The sequence below is a fragment of the Grampus griseus genome (genome assembly GCF_964374135.1).
Source record: "Grampus griseus genome assembly, chromosome: 13".
NCBI lineage: Eukaryota > Metazoa > Chordata > Mammalia > Artiodactyla > Delphinidae > Grampus > Grampus griseus.
The window spans coordinates 81,540,059-81,559,474 of NC_139007.1; the positions used below are offsets into that span (position 1 = coordinate 81,540,059).

A 19,416-nucleotide genomic window follows, 5' to 3' on the forward strand; every position below is an offset into this window, starting at 1 on the left:
AGGACTTCGGCCGGAGACTCCACTGCAGGGAGACCGGGGAACCATCGCCGCCTCCCAGGGGCCCCGTCACCGTGTCCTGCGGACACGGCTCAGCTAGCCTCCTGGCTCCTGCCGTCTCCACGCAGACACTCGCAGGCTCCTGCGTTTGCAAACCCACCTCGTCTAGCCACCCCGGCCCGCGGGCCCTCTCCCCCGCCAGACCCCTCCTGTGAGCACCCTCCAGAGCACTGTGGTCCAGACTCCAAAACGCAAGGCAGGGGCTGAATGGAAGGAGGGAGCGGGCTGTGTGAACACACCACACAGGAGCCAAGCGCTTTAATTTTCTCTTTTTTGGAGGCATAATTTAGTCATCTTCCCTAAAGTGACTTGCACTCTGTGGCAATCCAGGGTTACAGAAAACTCAGCACCAAAGGATGGACGGGAACTCCCCGAGTGTTCCCCATTTCTGCCCTCCCCCTGCACCTCAAGTACCCTCCGAATGAGCACACTCACCCGCACCTCGTTCTCGCTCACACGTGTTCTTTCCCATCACACATACACACGCTCACACAGACTCACACGGAAAGAAAGAGACCCGAAGCCCACTGAAGCACGGGGGGAAGGATTTAAGCACATTTCCTCCCCATCTGGCGCTGAGACCCTGCCCCTGCCTCCCCAGCAGGGGCTCACCCAGCTTCATCACTGGGTCCCTCCAAGGATGATGGCAGCATCCACCAGTCCTCCAAGGTCCCCTGTGGACGGTGGTGCGTCCTGGGTCAGTCGCCGTGTTTCTGCTTGCTGTCCATGTTGCCGTAGGCGGAGCCCTTGTCGATTTCTGTGACACCAATCATCCATCGGACCCCCACGGAAGCTGCGGAAATAGGAGGGCAGGTGAGGAGAGGCCCGCGGGGGCCCCGGCGTGACCTGCCCGACGAGGACCAAGAAGCCCGCAGGGACCCCGGCGTGACCTGCCCGACGGGACCCAAAGAAGGGAGCTGTGTAAAGCTCAGGCATCAGCTGAGAGCTGGTGGAAATAGGAGGGCAGGTGAGGAGAAGCCTGCAGGGGCCCCGGCGTGGGAGGGCAGGCTAGGAGAGGCCCGCAGGGACCCCGGCGTGACCTGCCCGACGGGAACCAAAGAAGGGAGCTGTGTAAAGCTCAGGCATCAGCTGAGAGCCGGCTGACTTGGGTGCACTTCATAATCCCTGCCTCAGTTACCCGTGAGCATGGGTGCCGGGCTCTAACTGGACTAGGGGACATTAGAACAGAGCAAGGCTGTTCCGGTGGCACGTTTTAATCCTTCGGCACTGGAGGTGAACAGAACGTGGTGAGCCGTACCCCGCTGTGCCCAGGGGCTTGCAGAATTCCTCTGCTTCCCGTGCCGATCCCTAAGGCAAAGAGGACTCTTTGGTGAACGCAGTGCAGTAACTTACGAGCACCCTTCAGCAAGGCTTAAAGAAGGACATACCAGGCCCTGGACAGTGCAGCAGCTCAATTCCCGTTTAGCGCCCAGCATGTCTCAGCACTGCTTTTGGTGCAAGTTTTAGAGCAGCAGACAAGCAAAGTCCCTGCCTGCCTTTTCTCCGACAGCAGGATTTGGCCCAAACAGAGAAAGTGTAGGACGCACACCAGAGCCTGGTTTAACCACTAGGAGGCTGGAAAATACGGTCTAGAGCGCAGAAGCTGCAGTTTAAGCGCTCCCTCTGGAGACGACAGACACGGTGAGCTCCTTGGGCGCAGGGCCCACGTCTGTCTCAGTCACCTTGGTGTGCCGAGCACCGAACACGGGGCCTGGCAACAGTCTGTTTACAGTACGCATGCAAAAGATGGGGAGCGGCTGAAACTGAACCGTCAGACCAGGGAGCCGACTGGGATGGAGCGTCCGCCCAGCGTATGGGGCTCATGGAGCCCATGGGTCAGTTACAGTGGGCTGCCTCCAGCCTGGGGCCAACTCCAAACAGGCTGGGACACGAGCCCCTGCCCCAGCATTAGAACTTCGTGCAGTGGAGTTGATGACGTTGTGGAGAGTGAACCTCGGACTCCAGTGCAGAAAGGCTTCGTGAGAGGACCAAGACACAGAGTAATTCCGGGCAAAGCGTAGCAAGGCTCGGGCTCACGGGTGATGAGGTCTTGGGGAGACAGCAGTCACTTCCTCCAAAGCTGGAGACGCCCCATGTCTCCCAGGGAGAGTGCTGGGCCTCTGCTCACCACACACCCGGGCAGCCCTCCCCAGCCATCATCTGCAAGGAGCCCCAGCTTCCTTCAGAGGGTGTGGTCTGCATCTTCGCCTTCCTGCTACTGCATGCAGAAATGCTGGGTCCAACCCTCTATCCCCATCCCACTGGGGGCCTGGCAACCACAGCTCCCCCGGACATCCGGCCAGCCAAGCTGCACACTGGCCATGTACAGTGGTAACTGGCTGCCCCACTTCAAAAACAAGTGGCAGTGCCCAGGGAAGCTTGGGGCTATGGAGAAACGTCAGTCGTTTGAAACCACATATGGGTCAAATAAAGCCCGTAGGGATGAGTGAAAAGACTGAGTCACCCAACATCTCCACTCAATGCAGGTGGCAACCGAGGAGACGCACCACACTTACTTCCCCAAAAAGGCCTGGACCCACTTTGAATAGCAAAGAGCCTTTGTTGGTTCCTGCTAGGACCCAGGAAATAGTTTTCTTGCTGATGAGCAGAGCCCGGGGAGGACGGAGCTCGTCCCTGGTCCCTGGCGGGGCTTGTAGGCACAAGGGGTGCAGGCGCACGGGGACGGGGCGCCCGAGCGCAAGCCCTCCAGGCTGGGGTTTCTGGGCTCGGCTCGAGCTTCTGCCTGTCCACCTGCGGGATCTGCAGCCGGGCCTTGTCCTCACAGACAGCGCGGTGCTCCCTCCTCCCTGCCCCTCCCGCGATGCTCCCCCCCCTGCCCAGGCCCCGCTGGCCCCGTACTCACCCACGAAGAAGACGAGGACGAAGCTGGCCAACGTCAGGGAGGAGCCGCTGCGGACCATGTTGACGAGGAAGCGGAAGAACGGGTAGAGCAGCAGCGAGGCCCAGAACAGCCAGTTGACGAGCGTCCAGGGCCGCCGCGGGGGCACCATGGGCGTCCCGGGGAAGGTGCCCGTGCGGGAGTACTCCTCCTGGAGGGCGTCCTGTGGGCAGAGGGCCGCCTGACCTCCCGCCGCCCGCCCCTGGGCCCCCCACCCCTTCCCCGTGATGAGGCCGGGCGGCCCGCTGGGCCAGAACCTCCTGAACCCAGTAAACGGCCAAGGGGTGGGTGAGGGGGTCTCCCAGCTCGACTCAAATACCCCAACATCCTCCCAGGGCCGACAGCGCGCAGGCCGAACAAAGAGCATCTGCGGCCCTGCTTGGCTGGCTCACCCCGTCGTGGCCCAGTTCTGCAGGGAGTTAGTTGAGTTACCTTAAGTGCTTAATTTTCCCTTTAACAACTTGAGATAGAGATGTCTAAAGTACTTGTCTTACTTGTCCTCTTTCCCAATCAGGATGTACTAAATGATGCGAATATCTGACCACTCAAGGTCATGATTAAAATGAGTCCTCAAAGGGCCGCTTTGGAAGGAGAGCCCCTGGCCCTTCCTGGGCACTTCAGGGGCTCTGCCCTGCAGCCCCTTCCCAGCTGCCCCTCCAGCCTGGCGGGTCTCAGGGAAATCACACGATCAAGCAATTGTTGGACAAGGTATCACGTGCGGGGGGCTCCCAGCCTCAAGAGGTGAGGGAGACACAGCCAGTCGGCCAAACACAGGACTTCCCAGGAAGTGACAGTGACGTGTGGATGCCCAGAGAGATGGCAGCTAACCTGCCAAGGCCTCCCATTCCGCCTCCTGGCCAGAACTTGGGTGACTTTTCTTATCCCAGCAGGGCCATCAGGAGCCTGGTAACTAGGTAACTGGGGTGCGGTGGACTGGATATTTGCACCTGCCTCCCTGAATTCCCACACTGAAATCTTAACCCCTGAAGATGGTGGTATTAGGAGGAGGTGCCTTTGGGGGGTGACTAGGTCATGAGGGTGGAGCCCCCATGAATGGGATTAGTGCCCTTATAAAAGGGACCTCAGAGAGCTCTCTCAGCCCTCCCACCATGAGGACACAGCAACATGGCAGGCTGGGACCAGAATCTGACTGACCATGCTGGCACCCTCATCTCTGACTCCTGATTATCCAACCTCCAGACATGTCAGCAGTAAGTTTCTGTGGCTTATAAGCCACCATGCCTGTGGGTGGCACTTTGTTACAGAAGCCTGACTGGACTAAAACAGGAGGTGATACTTTTGTGCCTTAAAAAAAACCACCAGCTTTATTGGGGTGTCATTTACATACCATAAAATTCACCCATTTAAAAAATGGGCAAGTTTTCTTGAATTCTTTTCCTTAATAGCCTTGATAGTGCTTTTCTATTGTAATGTTACAATGGGGAACTGAGGATGCTTTTTCTGTCTCGTTTCCAGTGAGACATTCGCTAAGCCAAGATCTTTTATCTGTAACCTCTAACAAGAGGAAAAAGGACTCCCTTTTCTAGGAGTCAGCAGGATTCTGAACTTTGTATTCACTCCAGAGTTTTCTTTTTCTCTGGTTTCATTAGAAAACTAAACCTCACCCAAGACCCCCACTGCTCTCCAGTGACGTGGTGGCCACTGTGACTCCTGCCAGCCTCGCGGGCTCTGTCCGTGTGACTTTGTGACTTTGCCGGGTGGGACACAGACGCCTGGCTCAGGGCCAGACGTCAGCTCCAGCAGCAGAATGTTTACGGCCTCTCTGGGCTGTGTTCTTTTGTAATAAAGTCCGCCTGTCAGGGAGGGGGACTTCGTTCATGATGCCTCCATTTTTTGGTCTCCACATGTTATCATCCTGTGGCATGTTATACATTGGAACTGGGAACTGTATTTCCTAGAAAGAAACAGCACCCCAAAAGTCTACAGGAGCAGGAGAACCTGCTGACAGAGGACAAGTGCCCTGAGTCCACGCTGTGTGCAGCTGCCGCCCATGCACTGGACAGGAGGGCACAGAGGCTGAGCGACCCACGCACAGCTGGACCGACTGGGCTTTCCCAGCGTTCAGCTCAGCAAAATAAAATTTCTCTTATGACCCTGGGTAGAAAGGGAAGAAAAGGAGAGGAAAACGAAAGGGGGGACAGAGAGAGGGCTGGCGCCTCCTTGTGTCAACAAATCCAGGCAGGGGGCGCTTTCTGGGAACCCTCCCAGGCATCAGCCAGGGCTCAGGCCTGGGAGTGTGTTGTTTGAAGAGGACCGTGCCTTGGGGCCGAGCCCACCACCCTTCCAAGGCGTGTAAGTGTTACACTTTTCCCTCAGTGTAAGCGGAAAACCCACCGCCAGCTTGAAAACCTCTTAATTCCGACTCCTGAAGGAGTCAGACGCGGCCCAGGTGGACCCTTGTGGGCCTTCGTCCTGCTCACGCTGGTGATGTTTTAGAGACCAGACAGGCAACCACACTGTGGACCCAGAGCCATCACTGCCAAAGAGAGCGCCCACACCCCCCAAGAATATTTTGCCTTCAGACCAGCGGCGGGAAAATGGACAAAGGGCTCTTGGGGCCATAACTCCCTCTTTTGTCCACTACACGCATGAAATAGTCTTCCATTCTTTCTGTGAAGGCCCCTTTAAAAACATTTTGCGACTTTTTTTCCCCTGTCACCAAGTAGAGCGCGGCCCTGGGGTCAACATCCAGGGCGTGAGGTCTCGCCCGGTGGGAGAGGCTCGCGCTCCACCATCAACTCCCGGAGGTCCCAAAGCACCACAGCTGCCGCTTGAAAAGGACCCTTAGATGGTGCAGAGCCCACCCCGTAGCACCGACCTTCTCCTGGTAGAGCTTGTGCAGCCAGGCCGCGCACCTGTCCTCATCTTCTGGGACTTCTCCTAAAGGGATCCGCCTGCCAAGCAGAGAGCAGCTAGCAAGGAGGCGGCCCAGCCGGGTGCCCCAAACACAGGTTCAAACTAACAATGCTCGCCATCCTTCGGCTTCTGTTTAGGTAGTAGTCTAGGTAATGTGGAAGTGAGAGGGTAATTCAGTTGACTGAAAAGGGGGAAATCCACATCCATATGGGGGGAAATACAGGCCCAAATGCAGTCACGGCCCACGAGGGAATGGCCCAGAGCCTGATTCAATGACTCAGACAAAGACCTGTCAAGGAGGACACCTGCCTCTCTGTGCTCCCTAGCTTGGAATGTAACACACAAGTGAGATGCTGCTGAAATGTTCTCCATTTGCTTCGAGGCCTCTTTGTAAATTACAGATGCTCTTATCTGTGTCTGTTTCTACGGAGCAGACACATCCTCCAAGAAAGGGGGTCGATAAAATAAACTCTCACACTCAGTCTCAAAAATGGCTGTGAAATAATTGTCTTTCATTTGTCGGACCTGAGCTCTTTGATGAGAACAAGTTGGTGAGAGAGTCACGAAGTGTCTGGGAAGACAAGAGGCTTCACCTCCTTATTTACATCAGTGCACGCGTCTCCATTAATATAAACGTGACTGTGAACACATTCCATTTAGTACAGACTGCAGACAAGAAATTATTACTATGTTCATACATTCCCCTGGGGGAAGGTCTGCGGGTCGTTCGTGGTTTATCTATTTTGGGATGGGCGCCCTATTTTCTGGAAAGGAAACGAAGCCAGCTTACCTAACGTATAAATCTGCGTGATATTTCTTTCCATTTAGGACTCCCAGCAGTGTTGGATTTTCATTATTTCTGAAATTGAGTGTACAGTCATATACAGCTGAAACTATAAAAAAATAAAACAAATACAAAGCAGTATATAGCGTGTGAACCCAGTTTCACTTTGTAGATACACATATCGGAAAAACAATAATTGAGTTGCTAGCCGATTATCTTGCAATGAAGGGACTACTAATTTCTTCTTCATGCTTTTCTATATTGTCCAAATGTTCTACGTTGAGTACGTACCACGTTCCATCATCAGAAAAGCACACAGCTTAGTAACAGAATACAGTTACTACTGAGGTCAGATGGCCCATCTAGATGATGTATTACAACAGATGTCAATATTTAAACAAATACCAATAGCAAGGTAAATCAATCCAAAGAATACTATCTAAGGAGGTTTCTCAGTTACGGCAGCATAACCATTCTATGTGCATTTTTCCCCTAGAAAAATAAGGTAGCTATAAAACTAGAATAAGATACTGGAAACTTCCTAAGGGACTGAAACCTGGTTTAGTCAGTTGACACGTAGCTGAGAAACAAACAAGAATGTGTGATTTTTAACCAGTCTGCCAGCTGGTGAGTTAACCTGTCAGCATATTGAAAGTTATGTCAACATTCACTGCTGCAGCCCCGGGGCCTGGCCCAGGCTCCATGAATGCTTCTTGGATGGCAGGATGGCAGGAGGACAGCATGTGTGAAGGAACAGTGAGGGAAGAGCAGGGTAGAAATACGCAGTGGAAACAGATGGCCCCGCCCGCAGAGTCAGTAAGGCAGGACTGGACGGTGGAAAGAACAGAAGTTTTGCGGTCAGTCTGGGTGCGAATCCCAGGGCCGCCTTTTCCCAGATGCGGGATCTTCTCTTGAACAGCCCGCTCCGTCTCCCTGAGCCTAGTTCTCCCGGGGAATGGGACTCGGGATGCTGAATGTCAGCCCTTCCCAAAGGCCCCAGCACATCGTTTGTGCTCAGTAGACTTCACTGAGAGCTCTGCATACCTGCAATTACTACCAATCAAGTGAGTGGGGTGATGGGCGGGTAGAGAGTCGCTTGCTCTGGCTGGGAACGTGGAGAACCAAGGTTCAAAACCACTGTCCATTTGCTTCTACCTGCCGCCTGCCCACCACGTGGGGTCCACAGGGGGTGCTCTGGCAGCTAGAGCACGTCTTAGCCAAAGGGAGAGGGTCCCTCTCGCTGACCTGCAGGAGTGCCGGCAGGTAGCTTCCCACCCCTCCACCGAAGCAATCGAGACCACTCCCCTGTCCTCCCCGCGGGAAGAGGTGTCCCCCTCCCTAGGAAGAGTGAGGCTGGAGGAGAATAACCTTCACGTTTAGTACATCGTCCAGCCATTTTAAGCAAAGAATTACGTAGAGTGAAAGGCCTCAGGCTGCATGGGGTGAGGCTGCAGAGCCCCAGGGTGTGAGAGCCCATGTCCGTCAATGGGTCTCACACCTCCTTTCTTCAGCCTGCCCTTACACAGCAGCCTGATGCTTCCAACACAGGTGGTGTTACTTCGATTAATCAAGGATGGGGCTTCCCCAGAGAACAGCCTAAATTTGCACCGTTCCCTCCTTTTCCAGAGAAGAAGCCCCAAGGTCTTGAAGTGATAGAACGGGGCCCGGCACTAGATCCATCTGCCTGCAAAGCCCAGCAGAAGGACGGGTACGCCCCTGCCAGCCCCGCCAGCCAGGCCGCCCTGGGTGTGACCCCAGCCTGCTGTGCAATAGTAGAGTCACTTGGGATAAGTTCCTCACCCTTCAGCCCCAGCTTCCTCATCTGTAAATTGGAAGTAAAAAAAGTTTCCTTCACTGCATCTGGCGGGCACGTGCTGCGGCCACGCTATGCGTGAGGTGCTTGTGCTGCCTGGCGTATTAGAATCGCCCTGCTATCATCATCATCATCGTCATCATCGTCATCATCGTCACTATTCGCGGGGGTGGGACAGCCTGCAGAGCTGGGCAGTCTTTGCCCCTTCGGCCTGTAGGCAAAGCTCAGGCAGGGGGAAGAATCTGCGGGAGGGACCCAGAGCCGCCTGGAGCAGTCGGGGACCTTCAGGGTCCCCACGTGTTAAAGTCAGACTCGGTGCCGCCTTCGCTCCGTCCACAGGAGCCGGGTGGCCGGTCTGCGCGATCACAAAGACAAAGCTCCTGGTGGGGCCGCCGCCCCCTGGTGTGGGGACAGCACCGGAAACACCGCACGGTCCACACGCACCGACCCCAATCCCCTGTGCAGGCCGGGGAGGAGCTGGGGGTCTCGGCCTCACGGGGCAGAGAGGACCAGGGACCGGGGCCGCGGAGACCGCGTTGGGCCCCCGCCGGCTCTCCCCGCAGAATGCTTGGCCTCGGGGCCTCCGCGGGCGCAGACCGGCGCCAGGGACGCGGGGAGGTCCCCCAGCTCCGCCCTCCCGTCTCCTGGGAGACGAGGGACAGGGCAGCGGGGCTTCCGGCACCCGCAGGGCAGGAAAGGGTAAAGCACCTGTTTCCAAACTAAAGGGACCAGAATTCAACAGGAGACAAAGAGACTGCGGCAGGCTGGTCTTGTTGCTACTTGCTTCTCGTCCTCACCTACAGTAATTTAGGGCTCCGGACTCAAGGCCAGCCCGACAGACGGCAAGGTCACAGAGGTCATCGCCTGGAGGCAGCTGATGCCAAGACGGGCAAGAAATGCCAAATAAAGCAAAACCGCAACAAAAACCTGGGCTGACCGGGCGTGGGCCCCAGGCACGCAGCACCACCCGCCGCCTGCAGTACCTGCGCCGAGCAGCAGAGGGCAGTGTTGGCCTAGCGTGCGTGTGCCTACACGTGTGGGCGTGGTGCGTGTGCGCCCTTGTGCAGGCAGTGGCCACTCGGCCAACGCTGGGTGCCCGGACCCAGGTTACGCAGGGATGATGTGCCAGCCTCCGTCCCTGGCTCCTCTCCGTCGTAGGGGCGGGGGTGGGGGCACAGGGAGGAAGCTACTCCTATGGGCGCCAGGGCCCCCTTCCCTCGCTGCACGGGGCCCCGCAGGGTCGTCCTTACCTACATTTCTCAAACTCCTCACGGTGATGGCGAAGCCCTTGGTGCGAGGCAGCAGGTGGTGCTTGAGGCTGGGCAGCCCCTTGGCCTGGGCCACCTGCATGCTTATCTGGTGCTTCTTCTCTGTGAACCGCGTGCCCTCGCAGTGAATCAGGAACTGGAAGGGACAGGGTGGCCGTCACACACGTCCCCGAGGCCACTTACACACCCCATGGTCACTCAGACAGCTGAGGTCACACACACAGCCTCGAGGTCACACACACAGTCCTGAGGTCACATAGACAGCTCCCAGGTCACACACACAGCCCAGGGATCACACGAGGTCCCGGGGTCCCACGCACCATCCCCCGTCAAATGCCGCACACGGTCCCACAGGAGCCTTAGGAAGTGGCCCGAACAGGGATGGCCTGGCAGCTGTGCCTGCTCTCCCCTCAGGCAGGACCTCCACCCCCGGTCTAACTGTGTTCAAGGGTCTGTGAGCTTCAGAGAGAGGGTCTACATTTGTGGAGGCTCAGGAAGCAGAGGCGTGAGCGAGTGTGAGTGTGTGACCGGGGAACCCTGAGTTCATATGCGACGGGGCACCCCGAGTGTGAGTGTGACGGGGCGCCCGAGGGCTGGGTGCACTTACAAAGTACTTCTCGGGGTAGTCCCGCAGGTGCAGCAGGCTCTCAGAGACGGTCTTGCGGTCCTGCTCCCACTTGCGCGTGCAGAAGACCATCTCCGTGAAGTACCACATCCAGCCGATTATGGGGACGTAGGCCAGCTCCTTCTTGGCCAGGACCTTGGAGCCCTGAAACAGAGGGGGCCCGGGGCGTCCGTGAAAGGGGGCGTGGGGTCCTCCCCGACGGCCGCCGGAGATCTCTAGGAGGAGTGAACGTGCACTCCAGGCACGGGGACAGTTCCCGAGCATGCAGAGGCGGGGAGCCTCCGACACCGGTCAGTTGGAGGTCAAGGTCGTGCAAACCCTGCCCCGGGGGCAGGGGGCAAGGGGGCCTGGCTCTCCGAGGGGAGGGCGGGCAGCGGAGCAGTCGGGAACCTCTGGGGGCCATGGGATGCTGCATCACCCTCCACCCGCTCACACAGGTAGGTGCCCACCCCGGAGTGCTCGCTAAGCCCACCACGCAGACCTCACCCGGTCCGCAGCAACCCTGCTGGCTCTGCGGGTGGGCGGACCCTACCCTCCTTACAGGCCAGGAAACGTGGCCCAGCGGGTTCTCCGGGTTCGACAGCTGGGAAATGGTGGTGCCGAGAGGCGAACCGGGATCAGCAGAGGTGCTGGGAGAGCCCCACCCGTCTGCTGGCCAGCGCAGCCCCAAGGCTGCAGGTGCTGCAAGCCCTGAACGGGGAGGCGGGGGGGAACGACAAGCAGGGATCCAGTGGGGCGAGGGAGCAGGGGAGACACAAGAACCAGCTTTTGATCTAGTGGATTGGGTTCTATATTTTTCGCCCCTAATTTTGGAACTGGCCAAGAGGCTCCTAGAAATAGCCGTCATCCATCAATGGCACAGATGATGGAGGCGGTGATGCGGACAAGTGGCAGCCTCAGCTGTGCTCCTGGCGGCAGCTGTCCGGCCACGCCCCTGAGCCCACGAGGCCCGGGAGCAAGAGCCGTACTTCAGCATTGCCCTGTCTCTTTTCCCTGTCACTCCCACAAGAACTACAAAGCTCAGCAGAGGGGCAACAGGCCATATCCCCCGACCCACCCACGCAGGCCAGAGAAAGGTGCGAACAGCCACTTGTTCCCTTGACCTTAAAAAATCCACAAGCATCTTCCCCACTGGGAGAAGGAAAAGCACAGATACCTTTCAGGAGTAGCGTCTCCACGTTTTGGCGGGTTTTGGTTTTGCTTTTCCCACACACCAATTTCCAACATGCAAATTCCTTCAGACAGAACCAAGCCTGGGGAATTCCCTGCTGGTCCATTAGTTAGGACTCCGAGCTTCCACTGCAGGGGACACAGGTTCGATCCCCGGTCAGGGAACCAAGATCCTGCTTGCTGTGCAGCGTGGCCAAAAAAAAACCCAACAAACGAACAAAAAAACCCAAACGAAAAACAAAACAAAAAAGAAAAGAAATAAAAGAACCAAAGCCATAAAATCCGACGACCTGCCCCAGAGGGCCCAGAGGCAGGTCCCCAAAGATCAGAGTGCTCTCCAAGGGAGGGGTGTGGGCCCACGAGTGCCCGGCACAGGCTACACTTTCTACGCATCACCACTCCCCCACTGGAGCCATTTAAGGCCACGCGCTGAGTCCACGGGTGGGTTTCAGGCTGTGGGAGGCCTCCTGGCCCTCTCCTCAGCCGTCCCCTCTTGTCAGCTGGGATGTTTTCATGGTCCCTGCTCCCTGCCCTTCAGTCACCTCCCTGATCACAGCCTTGAGGATGAGAACAAAACAAAAACTCTTCACCAAAGAACTAAACTTACTTTCTCAGCAGGTTAGGATTATTTTAAAAATTACCTGCTCCTGAACTCCTTCCAAAATTAATCTGTGGCCATTTGAAGGAGCTATGAATGGTGATCGATTGTACAGCCAAGAGAAGGATCCTATACTCCAAAGTAGCAGCTGTTGGGTCTGGAAGGTGAATGGTCCAGTGCAGTCAGTCACGGCTGTCTGCTGGGGAAAAGTCCTCTCAGGGGTGCTTCCTATTAATGGATCCATCCCACAAGACCCAAGTGGGTCTTAGTGGTTGGCCCCTGATGACCTGCCGCTAAAAGGAAATGGCGACTTTGACACTGATGTGGGATGTACACGTAAACCAAAAGACGTGACCGCAACAGTCTGTGTGTCATCCCTGTCATACTGTGTCACAGCACTGAAAACCATCTAAATGTCCCACAGTGAAGAGTTCTATGAATTACCACAACATTGCAAATTAACTATACTTCAATTTTTAAAAATTAAATTTAAAAAAAGAGTTCTATGAATTATGTCGTATACGATATCATACAAACGTAGCCGGCGGGCCGAATCTGCTCTGCCACCTGTTTTTATAAATAAAGTTTTACTGGGACACAGCCACTCTCTTTTACATACACGTTGCCTACTGCTAGTAGGCTGCTAGTAGCATGGCTGCTTCCACGCTCCAGCAGTTGAGTTGAAAAGTCGTGACAGAGGCTATATGGTCCATGAAGCCTAAAATATTCACTATTTGCACAATTACACACAAACTTTGTCAACTGCTTGATTTACAGCCAGTAAAATTTGTTTTCTATGAATATTTAATGGCTGGGGAAATGCTTTATGTTAAGACTAAATTTTTTTTTTAATCTGTAATCAAAGCTGAGTTTATAGTATGACTAACTATATGGAAAATGGTAAAACGGCGAAAAATAACAGTAGCTATAGCTGGATGGTGAGATTAGAAGTGCTTCTTCAATTTTGTTAGATTTTCCTGTTGTTGTTTTTTTTTCCTACTAAATATATAAAATACCTGAATGGGGTATCTTAAGTGGAACCTTGAAAACAGCTAAGACTTCAATAACAAACAGGCTAGGGCACCCACACTCTAACACGCTGAACTTTTCAGAAAACTATTTTGCTGGTGTCCCTCTAACAACGCCCTTTTTAAGAAGCGGTTGATATCAGCACATTTTCAACCGTTTGCTTCTGGAACATGAGTCCCTGGATCAAAAACAGCCTATCTGTTTTTAATGAGGAAAAGGAACAGAGGAGCCATTTCTGTTTTTATGCTGAATTAATCCATCTTTCAACCTTCAAATTCTGGATGTTATGATTAGGCCTAGGCCTTGTTGTTGATTATGTTTACATGGTGAGCCTCAACTTTCCTGTCTGTATTCTTATGAGCAAAGTAATACTTAGCTGAAAGTGTTGCTGTAAAGATCTAGGAACACATGGAAACATATGCCAAAGCTCCTAGCTGAGAACAGGACACACAGGTGTTCAGTAATGTGTAGCTATTATTATTACCACAAAGTAGCCACAGCAGCGGAATGTCCCTTTTAATTCAACCCATTTCCTAAGCCAGCTTTAGAATGTAGTAATAACAATAGTTACACGTAGTAAAGCACTCCGTGATAGGCACTGGGCTGGGAGATTTACAGGAGTTAACTCATTTATGACCAAAAACTAGAAACGTACTATTCAAATATGCATACAGTCCTCCAGGAAACTTAACATGCCAACAATGCCATGACTCCCCCAGGTCAAGCAAAGGTCTCTGTGTGTGGATGGTAGTAGTGCCTTTAAGAGAGAACGTACAAGAAAATATACCAGTTTCATTGATCCTAGAGTAATTTTGAAGGTAGATCTGAGGGGATTTACTGATGAGTTAGATTTATCAATAGAGCCATCTAGGCACAAGCATATCTAAAAAACAAAAAATGTTCCCAGGCAGCACAGCAATCCACAACTACAGGGGCCGAAATGTACCCCTGGCCACTTTCTAGCTGCTGTAGGGAGTCATTGTCATCCTATCACATCCTATGGTGAAAAGTTTATGAAACTTTCTAGCCTGTGTGTGTGTGAGAGAGAGAGAGAGAGAGATTGAGAATTGTCTTACCACAGCTGCCCAAGCAATCTAATTAAGCAGCCCACAACCATTTTCAGGACCAGCCAGTTGCTCAGGGAAGCAGCCACCCCCAGGAGTCCCAAATTCAGCACCTCCAGCCAACTGGTCGACCCCTGGGCAGAGACCACAAGGTGCTACAAAAGCCTGTTCTAAGGATGCAGTAAGATCTGGTGCATTCCAACCTGAGATTAGCTGGCTCTCGCCTCACCTCTCTCCGCTCTACAGCCTCTGTGGTTAAAAAATGAGCAGAGGGGCTTCCCTGGTGGCGCAGTGGTTGAGAGTCCGCCTGCCGATGCAGGGGACACGGGTTTGTGCCCCGGTCCGGGAGGATCCCACATGCCGCAGAGCGGCTGGGCCCGTGAGCCATGGCCGCTGAGCCTGCGCGTCCGGAGCCTGTGCTCCGCAACGGGAGAGGCCACAACAGTGAGAGGCCCACGTACCGCAAAAAAAAAAAAAAAAAAGGCGCAGAGTCAGAACTTCCTAGTTAAGGTTTTTCTCCAACACGGCCACATGCCAACTGATAAGATGAAAATGTTAAGTGTTGATGCTGGGTTTGTAGGATAGCTGGGAACAGTAGGGCATCCTCTGCAGTCACCTTTCCACAATGTCCCGTCCTCCTCCAACCACTCTGCAGGGAACAGCAGAGAACACGAGTAGGGACTGAGACTAGTCAGCAAGATGGTACCTGGTCAAGGGGTTGTTTGCATAAATATCTCTTCCTGGCTTCCCTCCTGAAGGTCCACCATCATGGTTACCAGTTGGGTTCACCCAAGGTCACTTATTTCCACTAAATATATAAAATACCCGAATGGGGTATCTTAAGTGGAACTTTGAAAACAGGTGAGACTTCAATAATAAACAGGCTACGGCACCCACACTTTAACACTCTGAACTTTTTCTTGCCTGTGAGCTAAAAACACAGTCGCAAATGTTTAAGATTAGTGGAGACCAGCCAAGCTGTGTAGGCCCATCACCATAGAGGACCAGCAAGTCAACCAACAGCTCAGCCACCATCATGACGTGTGATATGTGAACCTGAACCTCAAAGCCACTCTGGTCGTGCAGCAGGTATTTGCCAAAAACCTCCTTGGTGCTGGGAACACAAAGATGGCTAGGACTGTCCACGGCCTTCAGGTGTCCAAAGTATAGTGGGAAGAGAGAAACAGAAATCTAGCAATTGGGCTTCGCTGGTGGCGCAGGGGTTAAGAATCTGCCTGCCAATGCAGGGGTCACGGGTTCGATCCCCGGTCCGGGAAGATCCCACATGCTGTGGAGCAACTAAGCCCGTGCACCACAACTACTGAGCCTGCACTCTAGAGCCCGCGAGCCACAATTACTGAGCCCGCGTGCCACAACTACTGAAGCCCATGCACCTAGAACCCACGCTCCCCAACAAGAGAGGCCACTGCAATGAGAAGCCCGCACACCGCAACAAAGAGTAGCTCCCGCTCTCCACAACTAGGGAGAAGCCCACGCACAGCAACGAAGACCCAATGCAGCCAAAAATAAATAAATAAATAAATTTGTAAAAAGAAAAAGAAATCTGGCAATTTCAGTGTTACTTCTGCCACTAAATTCTGCAGATAAGTTATTGGACAGATATGGTTCCCAGCAAAAGAAATGGATGCAGGAAAAGATGAGATTAGAATATGTCTCTGAGATATAAGTCCCTGGCCATAGTAAAACACAGAGGAAAAGACTGGAGCTCAAAATAATAAACCAGAGGGGTGTGTGTGTGTGAGAGAGAGAGAGAGAGAAAGAGGAAAGGTGAGAGACTCAACCTGTGCCAACTAGGGTACTGCACGTGACCTAACTCACGTACACTGAATTTCTTTCTCTTGCTTTCTCCCTTCTCTGATGCTAAGGAGGAAAATGCTGGGGACCTTAAACCACCAGAAAAATCTCAAGAGAGTCCCAAAGAAAAATGAACACTGTCCCACCATGAGTCACAGCCACAGGGGAAAGGCAGAAAACAAACACAGAGCAAAAGCAGTGTGAGAATTCATCTGCTGGAAACAGACCATCACACATGTCAAAGTCCAGCAAAATGCTTGCAGCTCTTTGGATCTCGATAACGTCTCCCCCGGACCCCAGCTTACGGGCTTCCAAGCCCCAAACTGCTCTTGGTTTGACCAGAGTGCAGACGTGGAGTGAAAAAGAAGGGCATCTGGGGACAAACGAGGCAGCTCTTAGGTTCAGAGTAAGTCACAGCTGACTGTGGTCTGTGGGATCAGGGCTCCGGAGGAATTCCTGGCAGGATGCTCTGCCCCGCTTCCTGGGCACGGATCTTGTGGTGCTGCCTGGCCTCTGATCTGAAAGGCCAGCCTGAGTCCATCCTGGGTGGGCCTGGGCCGGGGCAGACAGGGAGACAGAGCCTTCCAGGGAGGGGGCAGAAGATCATGGAGTCGCTTCCCTGTGCTCAGTACCTCCAGCCAGGGGGTGTTTGAGGAACAGTCAACGGAAGCTCAGGAACACGGGGGCACGGGGCCCCCTGGGCAGATGGCAGACGGGTGTAACAGAGGCAGCAGCGGACGGGGCAATGGGTGCATAGTCGGCTCCCAGAGCAAACGTCACAGGCCTTTGCCAAGTTGCAGGAAGAGGAGGGAGGACGCCCAGCGGCACCACAGCTGCAAGCCAGCCTGGATTTACCGCCGGTCGGTGTGATCCGACTTCGGCTTGTTAAAGGCAAGCCAGAGGATCTTGTGCAATAAAAGGAAGACTTGGCGCATCTAACTTGGGGCTACGCTCTTAAAAATAAAGTGCGCGCTACCACTTCCAGGAATACACTTGGTTATGAGCTCAAGATGCATCTGTACTTCCAGAGACTCCTTTCCGTGGCCAACGCTTCTCCCAGCTCCCGGGATTGTAAGGGCTTTCACGTCATCTCCATTCTCTCAGGGTTCTTACCTGTGTCACATGCCAGAGCCTGCCTGGCCCAACTGGTGAACACACAGAGGCAAACGGCGGCCCCCCTGCTTCCTCCCCGAGCTGGCGGCGCCTGGCAGCAATGCCGACAGAGCTGCGGATTAACCGTTAACCGATTAACCGGGGTGGGAGTGGGAGGTGCAGGAGTCCCCTGCAGACCCACCTGAGGATGCCGGAACCCAACTTAACGGGGCTGACAAAACCATGGCTGCAGGTGTAGCCACTGGTAAGGAAAACACCACTTCTCCACATCTAGAAACTTCTAATCTCTCTGTAGCCAAAGAGAGAGCCTGACAGGCACCTATGAAGAAGCCGGGATGAAGGTAAACAAATGCCACGATACCTCGCAGTTCGTAAAAGTGATGGGGGATTTCAGCCGCACGGGATCCAGTGCCAGAACCGCTGGTCAAATGGCATTTTGAAAACATTCCATCTCTCTTCCACCCTCTACACTTTATCCTACTTTTCATGAGAAAACACTGAATGAAGGGAAACGAATTAGGGTGGAAGGAGCTAACAATTAGGGCACGCCTACTTTGTGCTAGGCGATTGATGAGGTATTTTACTTATATTCACGAAACCCTTAAACAGCACGAAATGAGAACGGTTAACTGAGGCTCAGAAAAGTCAGATAACCTCCCCACGGTCCCAGAGCTGGTAAGCGCAGGAGCCAGGGTACAAGTCACACGTGTGGGTCTCGAAACCACTTGGGAGTTTTGCCTACACATCTGTCTCTCCCCTGCTATCCTCAGAGGGAAACAGAAAGATCTGTTCTGGAGACCTGAGCACACATTCATCTTTCAGGGCATCCACTTTATTGGGTAGTTTTACACGTTTGAAAATAAAACACAGGAAACCTACAATTTGGGAGAACGTGATCATTGATGGGAGGTTTATAGGAAATAACATTCGTGCAGCCTTTGTAAACAAGTCTGCATCGACATTCCTTTCAGGAATCTGTAGTTAGAAAACTGGTCCTTGTATAATCAAACTTTAAGAAATGCTGGTTTTTAGATATGTGTGACCTCGCACAGAAAGAACCCCATTGCCTGTTCATAACCAGAAGCAGCCTGGCGAAATCAAACCGAACATTGACAGGTTTGGGTTCAGTTCTTGATTTTCTTGGGTTTCATGACACCTTCTTTCTGATTCGGGTTAAGAAGTCCAAAAGCACCCCACGGTGACCCTGAGGTGGCAGCCAGCGAACGAGGCAGTGGGAGGGCTGAAATGTACGCTTGGCAGATGGAGAAGAACTGGTCAGCAGAGCCCAGGACCACGGCAGCTGGCCACATACTCGCTGGGTGGCCACATCACTCATGATCTCCCTCCAGGCACCCCTGTCCCTCGTCTCATAATTCTCCCTTTACCTACACCTCTCTCTCATCCCCTCCTAAAACCACCCCCGTTCTTCAAGGCCTCAGCCCTGTGTCAACGCCTTCTGGGAAATTTCTGCATCGCTGGGTGCAGCAGTCAGTGTGCTAACAGCACTGAAACGTCATTCTCCAGTTGCTGAAATACTGAAGTCCTTCCCCACAGGCTGGTATAAACAGAGCTGCCCCAGACACCAAAACTCGCCCCCCCGTATTCTGCCTTGACCACGGTGGCCCCAGCTCCTAGCCGGGACCTCTGGGCCCTCCCCAGCAAGCAAAGGACCCCCAGGAAGCTGCTGTATGGCTGAGTGGTCTGTGGACACGCACAGGGTGCCCCCAATGGACGTGTGCCCCACCTCCCATTATTGTTCAAGCCCTGTGTTGTGTGACCGGCTTATATGCCCCTTCGTTGCCTCTCTCTATATGTTAGAAAGTCACTGAGAGCAACGGCTGGACCTTTCAGTCTGTCCTTGTATCTCCACAGCACCCAGAGCAGTGTCTTCCACAGAAAATACACCCAACACGCTTGCTGGGTAAGTATTTTGAAGATGCATCAGCTGCCCTCGTCATCAACTGAGGCCTCGTGCCCAGAAGGCACTAGGGAGTTCGTGAGCGCCCTCTGCTTAGGAATAAGAATTCCATTCTCCTCTGCACCTCGATGTACGCAGACATGCGACAGGAATTCGATCTATTTTCAGGCGGAGCTGTGATGGATCCCCTAAATAATTGTCAACTAAATGGAAACGTGAGGTGTGAGGCTAAACGTCATGCTGTGGGTGGCAGGCAGCCTCCACGCTGGCCTCTCCTCTTGGTACCTCCCTGCTTCCCGGAGTAGGGGGTGGGCTCCTCAACTCATCTCCAACAAATGGAATACAGCAGAAGTTTCAGGTGCAACAAGGCCGTGGCTTCTGCTTCA

The 19,416-nt window shown here is 53.8% G+C and overlaps 1 protein-coding gene across 1 annotated transcript in view; it reads right to left on the reverse strand.

Annotated features, from left to right (window-relative positions):
• Nucleotides 1-432: 432 nt before the first annotated feature.
• AGPAT4 (1-acylglycerol-3-phosphate O-acyltransferase 4) overlaps nt 433-19,416 on the reverse strand; it is a 106,738-nt gene continuing 87,754 nt past the window's right edge. Inside the window, exons 4-9 of the mRNA XM_082668548.1 lie at nt 10,306-10,467; nt 9,681-9,834; nt 6,624-6,726; nt 5,796-5,871; nt 2,921-3,119; nt 433-850 (exon numbers count right to left, since the gene is read on the reverse strand). Coding sequence (XP_082524674.1) covers nt 756-850; nt 2,921-3,119; nt 5,796-5,871; nt 6,624-6,726; nt 9,681-9,834; nt 10,306-10,467 — 789 coding nt within the window. The 3' untranslated portion in view covers nt 433-755. The remainder of the gene's footprint in view (nt 851-2,920; nt 3,120-5,795; nt 5,872-6,623; nt 6,727-9,680; nt 9,835-10,305; nt 10,468-19,416) is intronic.